General features: G+C 55.9%; 1 protein-coding gene across 4 annotated transcripts; it reads right to left on the bottom strand.

The window, feature by feature from the left end:
- Positions 1–1,037: 1,037 nt before the first annotated feature.
- Positions 1,038–16,461, bottom strand: LOC116157269 (uncharacterized). Of its 4 annotated transcripts, XM_064493308.1 has the most exons (9): positions 16,319–16,461; positions 14,236–14,396; positions 13,925–14,090; positions 12,880–12,995; positions 12,243–12,361; positions 9,874–9,982; positions 8,102–8,239; positions 1,684–6,374; positions 1,038–1,225 (listed from the first exon to the last, which is right to left on the bottom strand). In XM_064493308.1, exons 1-8 carry the CDS (start codon positions 16,335–16,337, stop codon positions 5,835–5,837), a joined length of 1,368 nt encoding a protein of 455 aa, XP_064349378.1. In that variant the 5' UTR covers positions 16,338–16,461; the 3' UTR covers positions 1,038–1,225; positions 1,684–5,834. The 4 variants fall into 4 exon arrangements, with proteins under 4 accessions (XP_064349378.1, XP_064349379.1, XP_064349380.1 ...); XM_064493309.1 differs by lacking the exon at positions 16,319–16,461 and having other exon boundaries at positions 1,684–2,334; positions 6,149–6,374; positions 13,925–14,375; XM_064493310.1 differs by lacking the exon at positions 16,319–16,461 and having other exon boundaries at positions 6,149–6,374; positions 13,925–14,375.
- Between the last annotated feature and the right edge of the window lie 265 nt (positions 16,462–16,726).

Consider the following 16,726-nt stretch of genomic DNA (forward strand, 5'->3'; position numbering starts at 1 on the left):
TTTTCTCCCTCATATCCCCAGAGCGCCTGACGATGGGTAGACTTGCTGGTTACTTATTCGAAACTCAAGACGCTACTGCCAACTTTTGTTTTGTGTCCATCTTCTACCAGGCATCTTACTGTTGTGTTCACATGTGTTATCTCAAGTAAACTTTCAGCAGCTCAGTGCCAAACCCGGGCTTCCTAGGGACTGGAGGTTGTAATTACAGGTCAGGGAGTGCGAGAAGTGGGCTCTGAACTCAAGTCTTCTATTTTAAAATCCTATTTTCCCCCTATTATTTTATGTACTTAAATGATTTTCTATTAACTAAAACCCAGTAGTGGAACCCTTGCACATTTCAGTTGACATGTAAACTGTTTCATTTTTAGGTTTCAGTAGTTGCAGTTGGCAGTCACCCTCTTGTGTGTCTGTGAGGAAGGTATGCATACATAGACACAACCACTTATGCGCAGTCTGTATATATACAAGTGAGATTCCTTCTTTCTGTGACTGTAAGATCTTCTAAGCGCTGAAAGCTTCGTCCTGGACTGACATACTACTAGAACTATCACGGGACATACTTGATGAAAACGACATGCGCTTGTCTGGAGGTGCTGTGGGCGCCTGGGGATGGGGTGCAGGAGGCCCCCTCGGGCGGAGGCTTCAGATCACGGCACTTTGGAGCTCTCGGACGGACGTCGTCAGCTCTGGGCGCCGGCTCCCCGGTCAGCGCCTCGCTGGTGTCTGCTCAGAGGGCCTGCTCCGCTTCTTCCTCCCAGTCCTGGCTCCTGCCCCTCCCCTTACAGGTGTGAGTCCCCAGAAACATCTCGTGCCTCAAAGTGCGTCTCCGTGTCTGCTGCAGGGAGACTCTCGGACACTAAACGTCCCAGGTGCAGACCCTCTGGGGAGGCTGGAGGGCAGCTCAGAGCTTGGGTTTAAAGAACATGTCGGGCCCCAAATCCATCACCGCCCCTCTCTCCCCACGCCCTGCTCAAGGACTCTGAAAGGCCTGGTTTCCTGAAGCACTTAATGTTTTGAAGATACCAGCCAATCAATAATATACTCGAAACATTTAATGAAAATCAAGATCGCTTTCCATGTTGTTCATGAGAGTGTGGAGGGAGCAGTGAGGGAGGTTCTCCAGGAAGGGGCGCTTCTGTCTCAGGTGGGCTGTGGGTGAAGTGTTTCAAGCTGCCCCAGAAAGAGACAGGAAGCTTGCACTCTGGGCTGCTAATGCCATCTTAGCCTGAAATACATAACAGCAACAATAAAACAATATTTCAATAGGGAACACTTATGAAGTGCTCACTGTGTCAAAGCTCCCCTAGAGAGTTTATGTATATTTGCTCATCTAACCCTCAGACAACACCAAGCTAAGTATTATTACTAAAACGGATAGACAGAACAAGGAAGAGGGTGTCGGAGGCTACACTTACTGGACGTTTACTCTACTCAGGTCATTGCACTAAGAAAGTAACTTGTAACATCTCATTTCACCCTGCTGTGACCGAGTGATTTACACATCATTGTCCTACAGATGAGGAACACCTCAACCAGGAAGTGGCAGAGCCAGCTGTGAGCAGCTCCTCCCTGGGGAAGAGGGAACCTGGGTCCTCAGGCCCCTCCAGGGAGTTTTAATTTGGTCCCTTCCTCCTCTGTGCGTGACATGCAAATGCCCTCTCCAGGGTGGGGCAGCAGTCTCACCTCTGCAACAGGTCATGGCCCTCGGGGTGAAGCCGACAGCAGGTAAGCCTGCTCTGCAGTGATTAAGGGGGTGGAGGGGATGGCTTTGAATCAGTCCTCAGCTTCCTGATACCAGAGCAGAGCTTGGAAAACTGGGGGCCGGTTGGGAGGCTGGGCTGTCAACACGAGGAAGGAAGGAATGCAGGGCGGGACTGGGCAGAGCTGCAAGTTCTGGGGCCGACCCTCCTGCATGGGGACAGACAGGTGGGCCGGGCCGGGAGCACCTCCAACACGGAAATGCTGCGGTGTTTTCCCCAGAGACGCTGCCCGCGCTGGGGAAACAACAGGCCCTCTTCACAAAAGTGGCAGAGACCCAGAACTTCACCCGAGAGGCAGGGCTGGGACTGCGCAGAGCCGGCTGAGAGTCTCAGCTCAGACGTGATTCACAGGCACACAGGCCCTTTGAGAAGGGAGAAGTCCTGCCGACCAAATCCCACGTGGAGGCAGCACGGGAAGTGGAGAAAAGGCGCCTTCCAGGAGTACCTTATTTTCTCGGTTCAGATTTCTTAAACTAACTTCCTGTGAGTGTCCAGCGAGATGGCAGGGCTCTTCTGACAGACCCGACGGGCGTTCTGAGGTGGGGTGGACGGCACTGGCCAGCTTCTCACTTGTCTGGGTCGGTGGCACATTATTGAGAAAAGTCCACAGTCATGCAGATGAACCATTGCAAGTTCCCAAAGTTTAGATGTGTCTTGGTTTGCAATCAGGAAATTTCAAAATTAGAGAGGGCAGGAGAGTTATTTTGGAGTCTACATTAAGATATACTAAGCTAGCAGTTGAAGCGAAGACTTTGGTGACATCCAGCGATTTGTATGTTGACTGTTACGTCTTTGAATGTACTTTTTTACTTTTCAGTTTTAGAAGCAGTTAAGAACGCACACGGAGGAAGTGGAAGTCAGTCCCTGTAGAGGATTTGACGTGGGCCCAGGGAGAACGCGGGGTTTCTGAGGTGCGTGCCTTGGAACCCGCTAGCCTGGCAAAATCTGAGGCACCTCCCTTTGGGACTCTGGGTGTGTGCGGGGCTGCCATCACTAACCACGTGCAGATTTCAGAAGCTGGTGAAACCATCGTTGGGTGTCACTACAATGTGGTGGTGAAGACCGTGGGCTTTGTTGTCAGACAGACCTGGGTCTGAACAGGAACCCTGTCGCTTAGCAGTGCCTGCAGGTCACTGTGTCTCATCTGTAGAATAGATTGGTGCCACCTCCCTCGTGGATCCTGTGATCTTTGGAGCACTCGGCCCAGCCTCTGGCATTTATAAAACACGGGCTAAGGGATGGGGACAACCTTTGGTGGCTGCCATGGCTGTGTCTGTGCCCAGACTCTGGGACGACAGGGGTCCTGGGGGCTCTGCATCCAGTGCCCACGCCGCCCGAACCCCAGGCTCACCTACTTGGCTTGGGCTGGATTTGGGTCTGGTAGCAGCTCAGACTCAGGAATAAATGAGATTCATGACCCCTGGCCCTCTCAGCCTTTGTACCCCTAGACCACATTCTCCTGTGACCTCGACTCCCAGTGAGGCCACTCACAGCATCCTGGGCGGCTCCCCTGCAGCCTGCTGGATGTGCAGAGCATGGTTCCCTAGAATAAGAAGCTGCCTTCACAAGATCCCTGGCGGTTCTCCTGCACGTGGAGTTTGTGATGTGCTGAACCCCCCGCTGCTCTGCCCTCTTAGGGGCTCACTGTCCTCTGGGTCCAGGAGCCCCCATCCTGCAGCCCCAACCTTCCCACCCTATCCACGGGGACCTCTGTAGCAGGGCCCTCGCTGTCACTGGCCCAGGGACCAGTCCAGGCCCAGCATCACGGAAACCTAGACCAGCTGCTCCCTCTTCTGGTTCCCTTCTGTGAACGAAGGCTGGTCTCCATTTGCTAAATGTCTGGCTGCTCTGATGGTTGATTTGGGACCCATGTGAGGTGGCCTTGGGCTCAAGTCTGGGTGGACACAGCTCCTACTCTAGGCGGCTCTTTCCAGGCTGATCTCCAGACCCATGGGTGGGACCGCATGGACACATGCTCGCCTCCGGGCCTTGGTCTGTCCTGAACCATGCACCTGACATGAGTTCAGACACACACACACACATCTGGGCTGTGTTTAGGTGTTTGCTGGTGGTGGAAATGGAATTTCTAGGTCATTTGGGGTCAGTTGTGTCAATCTCAGAGGCCGCTGGGAAGCAGTTTGGATAGAGATCTACGTGGAAGCAGTGGGGAGACACATGGTTGGTGCTTTTTTATTACCTGAGTGGGGAGTGACTATCCTGTGTCCTGGCCCAGGGACTGCTGCTACTAAAGGGATGGGCGTCACTCGCCTCCGTGGAGGAAGGTGAGCACTTCTGAGCGGGTCATACCAGCCAGAGAAGCAGAAGCCAGCGGGCAGTCTGCAGAGCTGCCTCTCGGCCCACGCCCACCAGTGAGGACCGGGCAGGGACTTTGGCCCCTGTGGCAGCTCCTCCCTCTCTCATGACCTGGAGCCCCGAGTTGTAGGGTCTCACAGGTAGTGAGCTCCCTACTGGCGTATTTGGGGCAGGACAGGGGGTGTCCGTTCCTCCGGGCCCCACGTGAGCATCTGTGTGTGGCCCCTGGGGTGCCCGGCCTGGAGCACAGCTCTAAATGCCGGGGTCCAGGTGTAGCTCAGTCTGGCTGCGAGGGCCCAGAGCCTTGGCTCAACACTGGCCATCAGAAGAGGCTGACGCAGCTCTGTGCCCTGGCCTGGCAGGCCGGCCCGAGGGCCAAGAAGCAGTGGCCCGGGAGGAGAGGGGAGCCCCAGGAGCCCAGGACACTCTCCACCCTGCTTGCCTCTGTGGTTTCCTCTTCCTAAGTGATTCTGCCCTGAAACTTCTGGCCGATACCTGGCACGCTCTTTTGTCTCCTCTCTCTCTTTCCAGCCACCTAACTAGTCTGAAATGCTCTCCCTTCTCCCTGCCCCTTTCCAACCATCCCAGCCCCAGCCCTCCGTGAAGTTGTCCCTCGCCTCCGAGCACCTTCTAGCTCGCCCACAAGGTTGGCCCTGAGTCAGTGCAGGCTCCCACGAGCTGGCGTGGCCCTGACGTGGCTGTGAGGTCTCAGGGTCAGTGTCCTCCACAAGGTCAGTTATACTCATGCAGCACTTCTGGGTCAGCCACTGCCCCGTGCATGAGGAGCAGTGTGGGGTGTGTGTGTGTGAGATACATGTTCTGCCTTAAGGAACTCAGTCTGGAAGGGAGGACAAAGCATGGCACAGGGAGTAAAGTAGGAGTCAGAGCCCACGAGGGTGAGAGGAGGGGTGAGTGAGAAAGGGGTGGGGTGAGTGGCCTCCGGGGCAGGTGGCAGTGGCCTCGGGCCATCCTCCGACAGAGGATGAAGAGAATTTTGTCACTGAACCAGGTTTGTCTGCAAGCCAAACACTGTGAGCCGAGGTTTACAGCAGGGAAAGGTTCATTTTCAAGGCAGCCGAGTGAGGAGAGGGAGGATGAACCTTAGCTCTGCCTCCCTGAAGACCAGGGGCTTGAGATGCTCATGGGATAAAGAAGCAGGGTGGGCTGAGGCGGGGGAAAGGGGACTGGAGGCAGAGAAAAGATGAGGTAATTGGTGTTCTGCACAGGCCCAGTTTTAGGGTTGGTCATCCCAACTGGTCTTAGCCAGTCTGACCTAGGCGGGAGCTGACTCCAGGTTTCTGGGAGACAGCTCGAGCCCCCCTTACTGTAGTCACTCGTACATCAGAAGCCTGAGCTACAGGGCAGTTAAGAATTCTGGTGACATGTCACCTGGGCCACGTGAAGCTCGGAGGGCATGCAGCTAGAGAAGGAAACAACAACAGCAGTCAGTAAAGGCGGGGGACTCAGTCAGTAAAGGCGGGGCCGCCTGTCCTTGTCTGCTGCTCTGGAAGGCACACTCAGCTCCTGTTAACTGTGGGGCATGATCCCAGTTCAGCTGAGTGACGGGGCTGCCCCAGATTAGGACTGCTTGAGCACAGGCATGGGGCAGGAAGTGCTGGCTGCCCAGGAGGCAGGGCCTGTCTCTGGCCTCCAGGAGGTCCTGGCTCCCGGAGGGGAGCAGGGTCCGGTGGGCTCCCACGAGGACTCAGCTGTGACGGGAGGTGGGAGTGGAAGTTCTGGGCTGGGGCTGCACCTGAGTTCTCATAGTCCCCACCCCAGGCACCTCTCACCCCTGAAGCCGGGGCTCCAAGTGAAGCACAGAGGCTCAATGGACAGAGTTAGTGATGGGAATGCACACTGATTTTCCAGCCTCACCCCAAAGGATCCCAGACAGAAATCAGCACAAGCCGAGGTCCAGGCTTTGAAAGAAATCTGGGTGTTACCGGGGAGCATGCCATGAAGCCCAGCACACACTCTGGGCCAGGCAGTCCCCCAGAGCCCACCCCTTCCTGCCAGCAGTGAGCAGAGGAGCCGTGTCTGCGTGGAGAAGGCCCCATGGCCCCTGTGTGACTCACGTCTCCCCAGGTGGGGCCGGCTGCCACCTGCCACCTGGAGGAGCAGGGACAGCTCCCACTCCAGGTCTTCCGCCCTCTGGGCCAGGCAGGCTCTCCTGGCCTCCAGTGTCAGGGCCTGGTCACTGTTCAGGGCCCAGGTTCCCAGGTTCTCTCTGCCGGGGCCTCCGGCCTCTGCTGGGTCGGGTCTGTGTTTCTGCCACACAGGAGGGCCGGTTCTGGGAAGCACCTGAAAAGACACAAATGGAAGAGGAGTCGGCCTGCGCAGCGTGCTGAGTTCACTCTGCCCTGAGCCCACCCGCGACCCCGCATGGCCCCGTCACCAACACTTTGACAACACCCACTCCAACTCGATGCCCACAAGTTACATCCAGGGACTGGCCTTCCGCTTACGAAGAAAGACATAGTGTTCCCTGAGTTTATGTGGCCATATTCATGCACAGTAACAACAAATTACTGCATTACACGTTTGTCACGTTTAATAACTTGCAGCAATTGTTAAACAGTTTAATCTTTTTATGGCCCCTCAGCTCATGCTGGTTTTCCTTCCTTAACATGAGGGATATTTATGTCGTATCTCCTGAGGCATGAACACTCCCTGGTACTTTATTCTCACCAAATAAGCATCAGCTTAGATTCTCCGTACAACTCGTGCTGGGTACCTGCACCTGGTCACCGCACACTGGAGCTGATGCCACAGCTTCCCTGAGGAACCACCCCTCAGCTTAGCGTGACCCCTTTGGAAGGGGTCTGGATGAAGCTCAGGGAAGGAACGGTAGACACACTGGGAAGAGGATAATACCAGAGGCTGGTGCCTGCATTTGGGTTTCTCAGGGGGACCCGCTGTGGGGTTCAGGGACACTTTAGGGCCAGAGGAAGACACAGCTCCTGCAGCCCCTCTGGGAAGGATGTCTGTGCGCTTAGTGGCTGTGACAAGGCCCTCTGTTCCTTGTTTACACACGAGACAAAACTTCCCTCAGTTGTTTGTGAGCTTAGGTGCCCTTTCTTGTGGTTTTGTCTTAAGAGGTCAGATTGATGAAGAATTGACTTTCCAGACACCCCCCCACCAAACATCAAGGCTCAGGCACACGCTCTGCTCCGAGCAGAACCCTCTGTATTCAGGGAGCATCTCAGCTCCTGGGTCCCCAAATCCTAGGGCCACTGTGCAGGCGGGCCACTCCCTGGTTGTGAAGAGGGATTCCTTGGTGAACAAGATTTCTCGGTGCTGACGCCCACTCCGGGAAGCCTGGTGAGAAGCGATGCCTGACCGTGCCATCCACCGCCCAGGGCATTGCCAGCCCTAGCAGCTCAGCAAGGCAGGAGCCAGGGTGACAGGAGGGAGGTGCTGGGCATGGGTGCAAAGGTCAGGGGGGCTCCAGACACTCAGGTCAAGAGAAATAGTATTTTAATGCAGTGTTAAAGATCAGACTGGCAAACTGAGGCCCACAAGCTGGCCGCCTGCTTTAGTAAATAGTTTTACGGAGTTCAGGGCAGACACGGCTGAAGTATCACTTCTGTCTCATGCCTTTGGCCCCCTACCGTCCCTGTGTCTAGCCCTCCAGAGACCTGAGTTGGGTTAGGGTGCGGTGCAGGTGTGGGGTTCACCCTTGTTCCAGAGCCATGGCTGTTGATTAGGCTGCATCTGGAAGAGCTATTTCCATTGCTCTCTTTGCAGGTGCCCTTCCCCAGTCTTTCCAGGACATCCATTTCCTGAGACACCTGCAAACCCACGGTGACTGAGTGTGCCTCCCTGACCCTGGATGCAGCACTTAGCCCTCCTGGGGTAGGCTGCCGTCTGCCAAAGAGAACAGGCAAAGCTGGCCCTTGGCTTGTGGGCTTTCTGGTCAGAGCTGGTTGTTTTGGTCTGAACTGCTTTCTGTGGAAGGGGCTGTGACTCCGTGGGCCCCACGCCATGAGACTCAGCTGTCTGCGGACACCTTAAGAGCTGAGACTCACCACAAACATGTTGCCTTCACTTGGCGACAGCTGGCCTGGCCTGTCCTCTTCTTTCTGGAGCACTAAGGCTTGAGCAGTGAGCTGGAAGAACTCCTCATTCAGCCCATCCAGATTGTCTTCCACCTGCCGTATCTTTCTCTAGAAATAAGTGACACAGGGTCTTCATTACTTTCACTTTTATTCTAATTTCATTAAAAATTTGTGAAGCTTCTGCTCTGTGACAGGCTGTGCCATCAGTGCTGGACATAGAGAGTTGAAGTCAAGTCTGGTCTCCAAGGGCTCAGTGCCTAAAGGAAAGTAGACCCAGACCTACAGTCCAGTCTGGCGAAAGCTGTTGTGGAGGGACACACAGGGGCTACAGGAGCAAGAAGCAGGACACCTGAAACAGGCAGGCGTGATCACAGAGAGCTTTCTGGAAGAGGAGAGACATCTCAGCTGAATCTTAACAATGAATAGGGATTAACTGGGTGGACAATGGGAGAAGGGCATGCTAGGCAAAGGGAACGGCATGTGTGGAAACACAGAGACACGAGATCGCACAGGGAACATTCATCCAACTGTCAGTTCATCCATGCATGCATGCATCCATCCCTGCATCATTCATCCATCCACCTATCCCTGCATCATCCATCAATCCATCCATCCACTCATAAAAGTAAAGGAAGATTTATTGAGCACCCAGTATGTATCAAGCCAAAGGTTGGTTCTGGGACTCAATTAGTGAACATCCATAGGGTCAAGATGGCAGACACAGAACAAGGAATTATCAGCGACCAGTGTTACCTGAGGGGATGTTCAGGTTGCTGTGGGAAATAGTCAAAATTCAGTTAGTGATAGCATGGAATTTGTTTGGAAAAGTAGAAGGAGATGATGCAGGAGATATAGGGACAGCAGGCTGCAAAGGGTCTTGTGTGCCAGTCTTGGCTCCAATGGCAGAGACTTCTTGTTAATTTTGTGGGAGTGTCAGCATTTCCAGATGAAGAACTGCTTGTTTCAGACACTCTTATGGACAGAGATGATCATGTGATTAAGTTTTGGCCAAGCAGATATAAAAGGAAATTGTTGAGGGAATGGATTCTAGAAAACATTTTACAAGAGAGAGCTGCCTCAGTTACCCTTTACCTTCCTGCCTTTCTAGTGCCTGTCATGTGACTGCACGTGACCGTGAAGATGAAGTCATGGCCGGGGTCACAAAGCAGAGCCATGGAGGCAAGGGTCAAGTTTGTAGACCATCACAGATGCTGATGGCTTTGCTTTGAAAGTGGTAAATTTAAGCTACCTGCAGGGCATCCCATGAGTTAACACAGCAACCGATGCAAGGTGAACTCAGCTGTCATGAAAAGCTTACCTCTTGCTCCGCATATGAAATGCCAGATAAAATGCAAACACAAATGCAGAGCCACAGTTGAATGGAAACTCTTTTGATACCGAAGGTGAAGGCACAGATCGGGGTAGGAGGGAGCTGAAGGCTCCTCCTTGGAGGCCAAGGCGTTAACTCCCACTTTGGGCAGATGTTGAGGCCGTGAAGGCATTTATGGTAGAAACTGAGTCAAGCATGGATGGAAGTGGCTGAAATATCCCTCCCAGTCACCTTTCCCCCAAACCTGTGTTTGACTTCTGTCTCCCAGAGTCACACCACGGTGTGCAGGTAGCAAGCAGGGCTGAGTGTGGCGCAGCTGGTTGGCGCAGACCTCAGGGCAGGCGATGGAGCATGTGGTGGTCCGCAGCACCCCTGACGTGAACGGGCCCCCGTCACAGAGCCCGGCTCCTACCTGCAGCCCAGGAAAGGCTCCAGTCCTGCGTCCACGTCCCCGGCTCTCAGCGTCTGTTCCTTTGGCGTCACCCTGGGGGGGCCGCCCAGGTCCTGGCTGCTGCTGGGGGCTGGGAGGAGGGGGGATGAGAGGCGGGCTCTCAGGCCTCTGCTGCCCAGTAACACCTGGTTCTGCCTGAACCAGAACAGAAGAGACACTGGCCGCTTTTGACACCTCTGTGGGCGTCTGAGATTAGAGAAAGATGAGGTTTTAATGAGAAGAAGGAACCGACAAGCCCTTAGGTCCCCTGTGGCCGGGCTAGTGGACCCTTGCAGCCTTCCTTACCCAGCAGTCAGGTGACTTCCCAGTGAAGGGAGCAGAACATGCCAGCTGACACGTGCCAACTGAGATACTGATGTTTTTGAGGTGAAGCCAAGTGAGAAGCAGCAGATGCAAGAAAAGCTCTATGCGTCCCCTATTTGCCTAAAAGCAGGACTCACATTCTGAAGGTCCCCGCCTCCCCTCTACCAGGAAGGCCTGCAGTTAATCACTGGAGACAACTCTAGATCCTTACCAGCCCAGAGATGGCACCAAAACGTACATAAAACCTTGCCAAAACTAGCCCCATCCACCATCAGTTTCCCATGTATTTACTTTCCCACAATTGGCCGCCCTAGAACTCAAAGTCCTTTTCTTTCATCTTGTTATGTCTCTAAGGATGGACTGTTCTCTTGTCAGGACGCCGTGTGCGCTGCACCCCTTTGCGTTGCTCGGCGCCTTGTGCTCCTGCACCAGGGGCACACACACGTGAGTGAGCTTCTGGTTGCTTTCCTCTGGTTGCTCTTTGTCGGTCTAACTTACAGGACCCATGTGGAGAACTGAGATGGGCAGGGGAAAAGGGTTTTTTCCCTTCCCCACGTCACTGGCTATGCCCCTGCCCAAGGCCACATGCCCCGTGCAGTGCTCCTTCTGTGCCCGGAAGCTGCTCTGCTGACCCGCGGGGCTGCACGTACCTGCACGCCCTTCCTGCACCTCCCTCGCTGTGCTCTCCTCAAAGTTTCCCTCTAGAATGTGCCAGCTGCTTCCTGCTGGGACCCTGTCAGTGCATGACGGTACTCTTCAGAGTCCCCTTGGGTCACTCAGTTCCAGATCTCAGTTTCTATACTTTGAAATGAGATGGCTGGACTCATCAGGGAGCCCTCAGGCCTGGGGGACTGGTCTCAGTTCATGAGTCAAACCTGAGCTCTCTCACCTCCATCTTTGCCAAAGCTGTTCTCCTCCAGGAAGACCCTTCCCCAACCCTCTCCTGATTAGGAATCCATCCTTAGTTTAAAGCCCACCTCACCTTTCCTGGTTCTCACAGGTTCCTTTAACCTCTAGAATCTTTTGCTGTAGTCACTTGTTCTTCCTGACCCCTTCATCAAAGGCAGCAACCAATATTTGTCGAATGGAATGATCCTCAGGTTGAAGCTCGTACAGCTGGCTGGGAAGTGTTTTCTCAAGGTCTATAGTGTTCGGGGCAGAGCCCAGTCTAGAATCCAGGGCTCCTGATTCCTGAGTTGCCTTTCCTTTGTGTGACCGCTCTTCCTGGAGTCTCGACCCTCCAAGAGCCCCAGGCCCCCGCTAATTTAGCAGGAGGGTTCAGACTTTTCTCCCCTTTCCTGTAGGAGACTTCAGTTATTTGTGTGAGCTTTCTAGGCACCTTAAATCAGGAAACCAACAGGAGCGATGTCTGTGGGAAGAAGGACTGTTGTGGTTTGGTGGGGGGGGAATCAGAGGAGAGGTCTGTGCGGAGCGGGCACTGAAATCTCAGCCCTGTCACGTTCCGAACACACCTCCCTGAGCTCTGGCTCCCTCACCCTGAAAGGAGCACAAGCGTGGGATCCGCTTCACAGGGTTGCTGTGAGGATAAGTTAGAGAGCAGATAAAGTGCTTGTCTCAGGACGAGGAACTACAAGTCAATGACAGTCACCACGTATTGCTAGTCAGAGACAGTGCAGGGAAGGACAGACGGCGTGTCTGAACACCTGGACAGAAATCGCACCAGCACAAGCAAACTGACCAGCTCAGCCTCTTGCTGAGCTCGGGGAAGAACAGAGACTGGAGGCTACACCTGGCAGGAGGCTGGATCAGAGGAGGAGGGTCACAGGAGGCGGGTGGGAACATGAAGGGTGGGGACAACCCCAGTAAATGAAGGAGTTCTGATGAGTACTCAGACCAGCAACGCTTTGGCAAACAGGGTGGCCACAACAATGGGGGGTTACCACGGGCAGGGGGCCCCCAGACTTGTAGCTGGATTAGAGGGGGTTAAGGCTCTAAATCAGGCTCTGGTTATGAAGAATGAGAGTCTTGTTGCCAGGGAGCTTAGGGGGCCAACACCTGTCCCCCACCTTGGGCCTTGGTGCTTCTCATCCGAGGGCAGAGGCCGGGGCTTCAGGAGCACTTCATCCACCAGTTGAGGGTCTCGCTGACGAGCAGAGAGAGGCTGTTCACCAACCTGACCAGAGGCCTTGGAAGAACAGACACTCCTATAACTTCCCTCCAGCTCTGGGCTCAGAAAAGAACAGCAATGGACCAGGACATCACAGCTAAACTGACCTGGACTCATGTGCGGATCTGAGCTTGGGACTCCGTGTCTCTGGGTAGCCTGGCCGCTGACTGTCTGGTGCTCTTGGGGGCCCTGGGCACCTGCCCAGGAGCAGTTAAGACCTGACTTGGGTCATGGCCTCCCTCATCTAGGTCCCAGGCCCCTTGGGGACACTTGTTGCCATCATGGGCTCTGCCCTCTGCCCTGGGGGTGTCCCGGGGGGGGGCACCCCTGCACAGAGGCCCTCTGAGTCCTCCTTCCCGCAGACACACTGCTCTCAGGGCGGGATCTGTGAATCGTGCTTCTATCCTGAGCTCTGTCCTGTGTGAGAGGCCAGATCAGCTCACAGACTGGGGAGATTCTCGTGTGTGTGTGTGTGTGTGTGTGTGTGTATGAATCTCCACAGCTCAGGCTAGCAGGGTACCCCAGGGGCCCTTCACCTTTCTGCTGATCCGAGCTGGTGGTCCGCTTGCCTGAGAAAGTGCCGACGCCAGAGCGTAAAGCACTCTGTCCAGCTCTGGCTGAAAGCCCGCGGGAGGGACGCTGAGGGTACAGCCTGGGGGGGAAGAGCACAGAGAAGCACCGTCTGCACATGGACGCCTGGCCCGACACTTACTTCACACTTTCCCATTTTGGAAGCTTGTGTGTTTGCCCTTTTCATCCCAGGACCTTCCCTCCCGCTCTCTTTCCTCTGGGCAGTCACCGCCATGGGCTACGTGTGTGTGTGGGCTGCCTTGCATGTGACCAAGGTCCTTTCCCTTTGTATACATCTCATTATATTTCTTACTTTTTCTAAACTTGGAAATGTTTAAAGATCTGCGCATCTTTAATTTATGCATCTCATCTATCGCATCTGACTGAGAGCACCCATGTGGGGCCCAGGATGCCCCTCCGCACCCCGCCTTATCCTGCCCTGGTGGACACTGAACACCTGCTCCTCTGCAGCACCAAATCCTAAAGGAAGAAGCCTTTGCAGCCTGGAAAATGCTGGACTCTGCTGTGTAGCAGGAGCATTTCCAAGGTGTCATGAGAGGGGTTTCCCCGGGGTCCAAGAAAGAGCAAATGAATATTCACATACAGACTTGCAAGGCCGCCTGGCTAAGTGGACTCTCGCTACCCGTTTACAGCCTCTTCTGTGCGGATGGGAATTTGTAAGGAGCTCTATCACTTTTGCCCTTTAGAAAAACATAACTAAAGGTCTAAACTAGGGAGACTGTCAAAGCCTCAGGGTCCGCGTCACCCTGATATCTTACACAAAGCCACCCCTAAAAGCCAGTGCTGGAGGCAGCCAGCAGGAAAGCTGGGGGAGGCCTCACTCCGCCATCGTTATCTGAGTCCCTTCCCTGGCCCTGGGGGAGCAGGGGTGCTGTCTGGCTGCCGTACCACGTGAGATGATGAATGTGAAGCGACACTGAGGCACTACCCACTGCGAGCGCTGCTGTCATGGCTGTTCACCTGCCGGTGCGGCACCTCCCCTCCTCTCACCTGGAGGACACTGCCAGGGCTCCCTGGGAGAAGCCGCAGTGTGGCTGCCCCACGAGTCCTGGCTTTGCCCGTCGTCTGTCCTGGCAGCGGCTCCGGCCCCCGTCACTGGGTCCCCACCGCTGCCCAGACCTGGCTGCTCAGTCATGCTGAAGCCCTGCAGGAGGTCCTGGAAGAACCAGGGCTGCATCAGCCTCTCAGGTATGGAAGTCCATCTTGGCTCAGGCAGTTTCGGCAGTTTCCAGGAGGAAGTGGGCATCTGCTCCCCCAGGCCGGGGCACCGGGGGCTGGGTTGTCTGGGGTTGGGGGCTGACCTTGAGTTCCTGGAGCTGCCGGCAGGCGCCCCTGTAGAAAGCCAGCATGTCATCCCTGTGCCTGCTCAGCTGGGCCGCCACATGCAGGCTCTGGTCCTCAAGCTTGTCATATAGCGTGCGGACACTGATGTCCTCCAAGGTTGTGGCCGGGGGTGGCTTCCCTGCAGGAAGAGGCCTTGGAGTGAGACTGTGGGATAAGCAGGGCCTCCTTCCCCTCAGGAGCTGTCTTGATGGAAGAAGGAAGGATGGTGTGAGGCCCCCACCCTGGCCTGGGGCTCCGCCAGGGCAGCACCTGCAGGAGCTGAGTGTGAGGCTGAGGGACTGTCCACTGCCAGTCTTCCCCAGGCCTGGTGGGTGCATGTGGGGGGAAGGGAAGCCCCATCTGTGCTGCAAAAGCGGTAGGGGAATTCTCGTTCTGAGCAGCAAACATGGGCCCAGCTCTGGCAGAGCCAGCATCGCCTCCTTCCTCTCTCTGTGGTCAGGGTGGTATCTGTCCCCCGAGCTCACCAGCCGGTCAGTTGGGAAGGGGGTAGGCAGCTGTCAAGAAGGCCGGACTGGGTCCTCCACTCTACCAAGCTCGCCCTCTCCATTGCCCTGTCACACACTGCACAGTGAAGGGGAAATTCACCCTCCCCGAAGGGACCCATCCTCTATCCAGAAGGGCCCTGTCCCACCTCCTCCTGTGGGAGCTCCCAGCCCTGGGTCTGAATGGAGGCTACCTTTGGGGGTTAAAGTGCTGGCCTCAGTCCTGACTCTGTGTAGCCCCTCCGTGTCCACTGGTCACCCGTGAGGGGTGGCCCAGGTGGGAGGGTAGGCTCGTCCTGGACTCGGTCAGTCCTCTGCTCACGTTGGGGGGGCGCTGTCCTCACTGTCCAGAGCCTTCACCAGGAAAGTGGCGACTGGCCTCTAATCCCCATGCGAAGGGTGCTCGGGGGCAGCAGCCAGGCCTGCCCTGCATGGTGTGCCCGTGGTGTAGGGCGTGTGGGTGTGTGTGTGGGTGAGGAGGCCTACGTTCAGGTTCACACAACGAGCAAGACTTCATGTGCTCTGACCCCACGACCACGCTTGTAATGATTCACTTCACTGCCTCCCCCAGGCCCCTGAGCATTCAACTCACTTGCTGGGGTCCCTGCAAGTCCCCAGTTAAGAATCAACAGAGGCAACGTCTGAGCTGTGTGAGCCCAGGTCCGGGAGAACTTACAGGGCCCTTCCCTACCCCTCTGCCTGCCGTCCGAGGGAGGCAGCCTGGGTAGTGAAGGGTCTTACACCTGCAGTGCCCCCTGCATGCCCCACTGCACACACTTCCTGCTCACTGTTGCGGTCGGGGGCCAGGTGGGGACGGGGGGAGCTGTGGGTCCCCAGATCCCCCAAGGCAATGCCCAGCTCTCCAGGTGCAGGAGGAGCTGACAGGGCAGGTGAGTGGTCCTGTAAAGGGGTCCTGGAGAGCAGTGCTCATGCCTGTGCCTGCCTTGAGCGAGGCCCCCCCCCCCCCCCCCGAGCTCCTGACCAGCACAGTGAGGACCAGAGAGCTCTTCCTCAGCTCAGCCCTCCCAGCCTGGGACGTTGGGCAAGCCACTTACATTTCCTTGTGCCTCAGTCTCCGTCTATAAAATGGGGACAGCACAACACCTGAACACACCTACTTCTAGGTTTTGTTGTGAAGGCGAGATGGACAGCTAAAGTGCAGAAACCCCAGTGTTGTGGAAATACAAGATGCTCCCAAGAGCGTGTACATGGAGGGCAGGCAGAGAGGAGGAGGGGTTGCCCACCAGCAGGTACCTGTGCCCTGGGCAGCGGCCCTCTCTGAGGAATTGGCTCCGTCCTCAGAGCCCCAAGGACCAAGGTCTTCAGAGAAGGGAAGGCTGCAAAGAAGCACCAGCCTCAGTGCACAGACACACATGAGCGGCCCAGGGCTCATGTGGGCCCGGGGGCCAGTGGTGAATCCCACAGGTCAGCTTAGGAAGGGGCCCCTCCCGAGCCCACAGGGCCAGGCTGGGCTCATGAGTGTGGGCAGGGCCAGGCCTGCTGCAGTCACTGGGCTGGGCTGGGGCCGGGAGACGTGTGAGGGGTGAAGGGGACTCACCTGTCCCTGAGGGGCACATACTCCATGGGCATGTGAGGCTCCCCAAGGCCCCTCCACTGAGGCCTCCAGGTCTGCATGGGGCAGGCCTGGGCCAGCGAGGGTCTTAGCACGAGGCCCAGGCCTGTCAGCAGCATGGTCGCCAAGCCAACAGCCAGCAGTACCCCTGAAAGGTGGGGCAGAGGGGCGGGGTCCTGTGACGACTTCCCGGAACCTCCCTAGGCTACAGTTTTGCATGGGTCTCAGTGGCTCTGGTTTCTCTTCCTGCTGCCTCTGGGCCTTAACTCCTCACGCTCCCTGGGAAACAGTCCTCATTCCTGCCTGGGGCTTAACCATGTCTGGGGGCTGACTAGGGGTTCTCCTCCACCCTTGCTGTCTCTGTGGAATCTGCTCCAGTCTAGGGCCCAAGGA

The sequence above is a fragment of the Camelus dromedarius genome, chromosome 13 (assembly GCF_036321535.1).
Source record: "Camelus dromedarius isolate mCamDro1 chromosome 13, mCamDro1.pat, whole genome shotgun sequence".
Lineage (NCBI taxonomy): Eukaryota > Metazoa > Chordata > Mammalia > Artiodactyla > Camelidae > Camelus > Camelus dromedarius.